Source organism: Coenobita brevimanus, chromosome 106 (genome assembly GCF_032717465.1).
Source record: "Coenobita brevimanus isolate Jiangsu-jjx chromosome 106, ASM3271746v2, whole genome shotgun sequence".
Taxonomy (NCBI): Eukaryota; Metazoa; Arthropoda; class Malacostraca; order Decapoda; family Coenobitidae; genus Coenobita; species Coenobita brevimanus.
The window spans coordinates 5,430,001-5,437,417 of NC_137059.1; the positions used below are offsets into that span (position 1 = coordinate 5,430,001).

Genomic DNA, 7,417 nt, shown 5'->3' on the forward strand with positions numbered 1-7,417 from the left:
AATGATGGCATACATCATAGGTCAGTGTTGAGTCTCTTATTGTTTGTCATGGTGCATGAAGCTCTTTCACTTGAATTCAGAAGTGGACTTCCATGAGAGATGTTGGATGCTGATGATAGGGTATTGATTGCAGAGAATGAAAGGGAGATGGAGGAAAGATTTAGGAAGTGGAGAGGATGAGGCACAAAGGTTTGAGAGTAAATGCATATAAAACAAAAGTGCTGATGTCTAGGGCTGGTGGTGGTGCAGTCAACGCACATGTATGGCCATGTGCAGCTTGCCACAAGGATATAGGAAGTAACTCCATATTGTGCAACGTTTGTGATAATTGGGTACCTGAAAGATGTAGTGGTCATAGAGGTATGCTGTGAAATAATCCTGATTTCATGTAGTGTTGTGTTAGGGAGAGCATGTAGAGATTGTCAGATGTGAAAGAATTGATCTTGCTGGAGAGTCTCTTGAGTGTGTAGAGGGGTTGGGGAACCTCTTGTGTGTTGGGGGTGGGTAAGAAGTTGTTGGAAGAATTTCAGGTAGTTGTTACCTCTCTTAACATTGAGAGGGCTCTCCCACTGTGCTAAGGGATCTTTGTATGTGGCGTGTGTTAGGAGTGTAATGCTGTATGGTGGTGAGACCTGGGCAGAAAAGGCAGAGGACATTTGGAGGCTCAAATGTATAGAAATGACAGCGACTCGATGAATGTGTAGTGTGTCCTTGAATGTGAGGCCTGAAGAGACTAGGATTCTAATTGAAGAGGTGAGAGGAAAGATGACTTGAATGTATTGGTGTTGTGATGAGGAAGGGTAGATTGGAATGGTTTGGTCTTGTTGAAAGGATGGAGGATGACAGTTGGGCAAGGAAGGTGAGAAATGTGAAAGTCAGGGGTAGAGTTGTGAGAGGCAGACTAAAAAAAGACCTGGGACAAAGTCATGGAGTGTGACCTCAGGGATAAGGGGCTGAACAGGAAAGCTGCCGGAGACCAAGCAGTGTGAAGAGGTGCCATTGTGTAGGTGACCAAGGCTAACACATGCAAGCATGTTGGAGCCTTTATAAATGATACGACAAAATTTTTGCATTAATAAAAGTCTTGTATCATCATATCATATCACATCTTGGCCAGATCATCCTCAGCAGTTTGTCCTGCATAGTGCCATATGGATTAGTTGCCCCTCAAGGCCTGTAAAACACAGCCGGAATGTTTGTAGTAGAACAGCCTGCTGTTGTCAGGTGTATACTAGCCAACTGCTACATGTCATTCATCTTTCAGATGGCAGAGGAAACTGCACGCTTCCAACATGAACGGCATGAAAGAATAAGACTAATGCAGGAAAAGCAGGCCAGGGAACTAGAGGAATTTGACAATGAATCCTTACGGCTAGGATTTAGGTAAGTTTACTTGTGTGTGTGTGTGTGTGTGTGTGTGTGTGTGTGTGTGCATGTGTGTGTGCGTTGTGCATGTGCGTTCATGTGTGTGAGTGCGTTCGTAAGTGTGCGTTCGTGCTGTGCGTGCATATTTGCATATGGGAGTTGTTACAAGGAAAGGTGATTGATGTTGTAAATGCATTTACATCAAACATGATTTGAGTGGAAACTTCAAAGAGATCGCATTACATCAGTAGGTTGGTGCCCACATTAACCCCTTTGTTATCAGGGTAGCCACCAAGTGTAAACAGAACTTTCCACTCCTGTACCAGGTGGATCTAACCCACTTGGAAGGGTGGCAACAGCATTGTAAATATTTCTAAATTGATTTTTTTTTTTTTTTCTGGCACTAATTTTGAGTATAAGAGTCTATAATGGGTCTGTTTCTCACCTGTTACAGAGCTGCACATACTGGTAACTTCTGGGTAAGTTATGAGTGAGACCATTTTCTCCATAAGATCATCAGTACGTGTAGCTCCATAACTGTTGAGAATTGAACTCTGTATATTGCTAAGTTACTAATAGGTGGTTATTATTTCAGTCCCCTACAAATAGTGGAATCTTCAAGTGAACGGTGGCCGGAAGAATTCAACGTGACAGCATCCATGCTTTCCTTATCCCTCCAACCTAATCACTGAGTAACTGGTTGATTCCTAGCTAGCTGTAGAAAGTATAAATATTGACAACCTTCTATATAGGCTTTATTGTTTTCCAGGTATGAATATAAATTTGAGCTCCTTTTACTATTTAATTAGCCTTATTTATAAAATGCTAAAGTCTCTTTTATATTTATTTGTTGCATATCCAGATACAGTTAGGATTCCAAGTTCTGGTGTGGCTGATGCCCAGAAACTTTCCATAGATGCCCGGGCCCAAAGGTGCTCTCGTGGCTGCAATGCCAGTGTGCTTTAGATGCCCCACCCTGCCTCTGCCCCCACCCCCACCTCCACCCTCATCCCCACTATCCAGCTGAACCCCACTCAACTGCAGCTCACTCCACCTCACTTAATTGAATCAATTTCTTTGTTGAGCAAGACTGGATTCATTGATCCCTTCATTTCAATGATATTTTTGTTGTTCACTCATGCTACTTCTGGACAATTTTGTTCTGCATGTGAAGGGTCTCCAGTAGTGAAGAAGTTAATGAATGGCATATCTAACCTCTTTAGTTTAAATACTTTCCTAGACTGCCAAAAGACCTGGCTCAGGGTCATAGAGTGTGACCTCAGGGATGAGAGACAGAATAGGGAGGCTGCTAGAGATCGAGCAGCGTGGAGAGCTGCCATTAGGTGGCCAAGGCCGATGCATGCAATCATGTTGGAGCCTTTATCAATGATATGATGCAGTGCATAAGATCATCTGGAGATAGCCAAAATAGAATAAAGTATACATCATGTGAATGAGAGAGTTAAGTCATTCAGTTTGATGACATTTTAAAGTTAGTTTTTGCTGTCTAAGTTTTATCCGGTTCAAGTGATACATTTTGAATGGGAGGAGTTAGACTTAGTTTTCACTAATCCCTTCACTGTTCTTGGTGCTGGAGAGAAATATCGTCTCACAGTGGCACCAATATAAGTGGGCAAACCCACTGCTTGTTTATACAAATGACCTCAACTCACTGCCTGTCTTCTGAAAGGGGGATGGTTGACTGCAGGATGGGGTCATGTTCTGCCTGCAGTCTGCTAGATTCACATCCAGATGAACCTGAATGTTCAAGGTCCTAACCTGAATAAAATTGTCTGTCAGTAACCTGAGTAAAGTGAATATCATTTTTAGTGCATGAAAAGAGTTAACACAAATTCTCATGTAATTGAATGACTGCTGCTAGCAGGATAGATGAACAATTGGAACTGAGCATTTTAAGCCAATAATACTTTATCAGGATATATATTTGGTAAAACTGACAACCCTTGTTTCATATACGGTATATATTTCATTATCAATTCCTCAGTTGTTTTGCCTGTTCCTCCCAGTTTACATTAGCCGTTGTTTGGAATAAATTGCAACATGTTTGACTTGTACAGTCGCCCCAAGAAGTGATGGCAGAGTTCCAGATTGCTTCGTTCACTCTGCACTGGTATACTGTACGTCCAATGGAAACTTGGTGAAGATATGGTCAAACTTCTGTGCCTCCATTACGTCATATAAAATAATATATATATCATGCTAAGAATCATGTAAAACGAATAACATGAATTAGTGATATATTAGAAGTTAACATTCAGATACTTCTCCCGATTTCAATGAATGTGTAATACAGTACAGTATATTACTCCGTGTGCGGCACGCAACATAATTCCATGTTCTTGTGTATTTGCTTCCCAGGATTTCAAATACAGATGCTCTAGTTTCGAAGACCAGTTAAGTTAAAACACGTGACTGCAACACACTACCTTATTTTCAAATGCTGTAGTGATGATAAAGCTACAGTAAGGATGCCACAACAATGAAGTTTTTCTTAGTAATGATACCCTACCTGCAGTAGCACCAAGACCAATCTGCCCTGTATTCTGTGTTTTCCCCATGCTTATAATAATTTGCGACTTTATTCCTAAATCATGCAAAATTATTTCAAGATGTAAGAAGATAATTAGATTTTACCTTTTTCTCATACACTAGGCAGTGAAGAGGATCAAAGCATGAGTTAATACTCTTGCTATGCAAAGCACATACTTTTTGCTCTATATCTTAATCTCTAGTGTATATCCTTCTATTTAAATAAACTTGTGTCCTGCTTAACTGAAAATGCTGATTTGAAGGTTTTGAACTCAGTCATTTGTTTATGAACATCTGCATTTTCTTTCTCTTGCCAATTGTTTAGACACTGAGGATACTAGGCTATGACACAAGTTTGTCATTCTCCAAGGAGCTCTGACTCTCAGCAAATTTTCGAGGTTCTCCTTATTTTTCATTCACTGATAGTCCTCCGGCTTATCTTAAAACTTCAAGAGAATATTCTTGATGAAAAACTGGCCAGATGCAGTGTAATAACTCCATATCTTTGAGTAAAAGCAGTTTCGGTTACAACACCTTCCGTGCATGTTGATTGAACCATTTAAAATAGCCTTCTAACTTACGCCGCATTCCCGCTTTCGTCATCGTCCATGAAGACCACAAAAACGGAAATAAATGACTTTAAATTATTCCTTAGTATTGTAATGGATATTATTTTATAAACAATAATGATGATTTTAATTGATTATTAAAACGCTTTTCTTATTAGTATTACGCCACTAAAAATAATAGTGCATTTTACCATATTAGATATGAACTCCGCAAATTATTCCAGACTGTCCCTGAGCGATAGTTCTGAAATTTCAGTTATTTTCGTTTAGGATTTTCTGTTATCGTAATTAACGAACTGCTTCTTACAGTTTTGAAATATGCTGGTACTTTTTCAATGACATTGTTTTCTGTAACAATTTTACATAATAGGTTTCCCCTTGTAAAAATATATGGAAGAATATGTACATTATCGATGACCGAAAACTTCTGGGTACTCTGCCATCACTTCTTAGGCAGACTGTACAAGGTATGTGTGTTTATGTATCAATCCATCAACTGCTGAAGTCATACCAGTGTCTGATTGTGTGGTGCTCAGCATTAGAGGACTACAAGTGCCAGTATGCCATAAAGTTAGATTTCAGCATGAAAATATAAGAAAAGAAATTCTGTAGCCATCTTTTATAAGTGACTTTGGGTCTGGAGTGGGACACATTCATGTGGTGCCACTGATATAACCAGGTCATTCCACTGACTAATCAGATGTCCATCTCCTTCCCTGTCTCCCAAAAAGAGGATGGTGGACTGCAGGAGAAGGGCAACTTCACCTTGAAGTTCACTGGGTTCAGAGTTGATTGTAGGGCCACAACAGCAGCAGCAGTATTATTGGCATTTGTCTACCTTCACTACTGAATACCTCATATAGATCTTAGGGATCAGCAAACAATATAATGGAATATCAATATTAAAAATGCATTCCTATCATTGGAAGAGGAAAGATTTACCTGTCCATTTTATTTATACGTCATATTCATCTGGCATACATATTCCCTATGTTTCAGAGTACTGTATACGGTATTGCAGTTAAAATTCCATAGATAAATAAAATCAAATAACAGTGGATTCTGTTGTTCATCACTGCAAGCACAAACTTGACCATTCACATTCTTTCACATTTAACCTTTTAATCATCTTTTTAGATTAGACAACCTCTCACTCTGATGACTTTTTTCATTCTTGCTACCTACAGGTGATTTTATTCAACTAAGGATAGATTCATCATATTGCCATGGATAGATACAGCCTTCATTAACCCCTTCACTACAAGAGATCCATCATAAGCTAATTAAAGGTATGTGAAGGCAGCAAGAGTAAAGTAGAGAAAACTGATTTGATTCAAGGGAATCATTTCATTTTATTTGTGCAACCTTGAGACAGTTTTTCTAGTGTGGGAGAGATTTTTGCCTATGGGGTTAGTTACAGCTTTCATTACTCTCATCTGTAAAAGGATATTTCCTGCATTGATTACGTTTTCTGGAGGTGGCAAGAGTGAAATAAATATGTCCTCAGGGTGAAGGGCTTAAGAAAAAGGAGACTCCAGTATAAAATTGTCATACTTTTGTTTGGAGCTGAAGAGGAATGCCTTCATATGGTGGTACTGATATGGTGGTATTGGAGCTTCCTAGTTACGTAATTGTCCCTCAGTCTCCTCCTCATCTCCAACATGAGGGTGGTGGACTGCTGAAGAAGGGCAGCGTTGGCCGCAGTCCACTGGGTTCACATTTAGAAGAGCCTGGAGCTGCAACTACTGTACTACTATGCTCTTGTTTGCCCCCTCCCCTTCCCACCCCTCCCCTCCCTCCCTCCCCCTCCTCCCCCACCACCAGTGAAGCAAGTGATGGTCTCGGGTGACAGAGGAGAAGCCGTCTTTGCTCAATAGCCTGAAGTGAGATCAGTCAGATCGAGTCAGTCACTGTAAAACCAGGAGGGCTTATATTTGATCATTGCCATATTGATTTTTTTTTAAATGCTGCTCATAAGTCTGGTCCTTTCCCAAATATGTTAACTAATTACATAATGTGAATATTGTACATCAATTTGTGATATGGTCAGCCATTACCAGCCTCTGTGCGAAATGTTAACTTTGATTTGAATACCTTACTGCCCTTAGTGATATGTATAATGAAGTGGCTGATTTGGCATGAATACTTAGTTTCCAGGATGGTTTTCCCTAGTCAGGTAAAGGTGACAGCCTCATTAAGAGCTGAAGCAAATGTATATACATATATTTATATATATATATATGTATATAATCAGTCTCCAGTCTCCTTGGGAGCTAAATCTTAGTACTGTATATTTCCCATTGTGTCAACCATTTATATTGTAACTGATCGGGGAATTGACCCTGCAGTTAATGTATCATTATATTGTTAGATATTTTCATCTATGTTATTGTTTTGTGTGGAAGTTATCTTGTATCTTATGGCTCTTAGTTGCTGACTTTCTCACAAATGTTAGTCTCTACAAAGATCTTTTATGATTTATTTTTCTGACCTCTCATGCAGTCCATAGAGAGTATTTGTGTATTATGCCAAAAAAGTGTGTGTGGCTTAGCAGATAATTATTTGTTAGAGCTAGGACAGATAACATTTGGAAATTGATATACATATGTAGGATACTCTTAGTCAGTCTTTTAATGGAAGTTATTCATATCTGTTTCTAAAGGGCTCAAGTTCAGTAAGTGCTTCTGATTATTTCTTGCATTCTTGGACTCGACACATTTAACATAGACTAAAACCCATTTCATTTTAATACCTTGAAGATTTAAGTCTATCCTAATTGGTAATGTTGTTATTTTATGCATCATTTGTTCCCAAAGGCCATGCTATGGTAATGCTGTTATACCCTTAAAGGTTCATATATATGATAAATCATCTTTGGATGGCATTTGATCATAGAAATTGATATTGTTTTAGAATAAAATGATAAAGCTGTT

At 39.1% G+C, this 7,417-nt stretch overlaps 1 protein-coding gene across 1 annotated transcript in view; it reads left to right on the forward strand.

Moving 5' to 3' along the window:
* The window catches only part of Tao (Serine/threonine-protein kinase Tao), a 48,511-nt gene extending 46,231 nt beyond the window's left edge, over positions 1-2,280 (forward strand). Inside the window, exons 15-16 of the mRNA XM_080285477.1 lie at positions 1,265-1,383; positions 1,961-2,280. Of these exons, the coding sequence (XP_080141603.1) occupies positions 1,265-1,383; positions 1,961-2,057 (216 nt within the window). The 3' untranslated portion in view covers positions 2,058-2,280. The remainder of the gene's footprint in view (positions 1-1,264; positions 1,384-1,960) is intronic.
* The last annotated feature ends 5,137 nt before the right edge of the window (positions 2,281-7,417 follow it).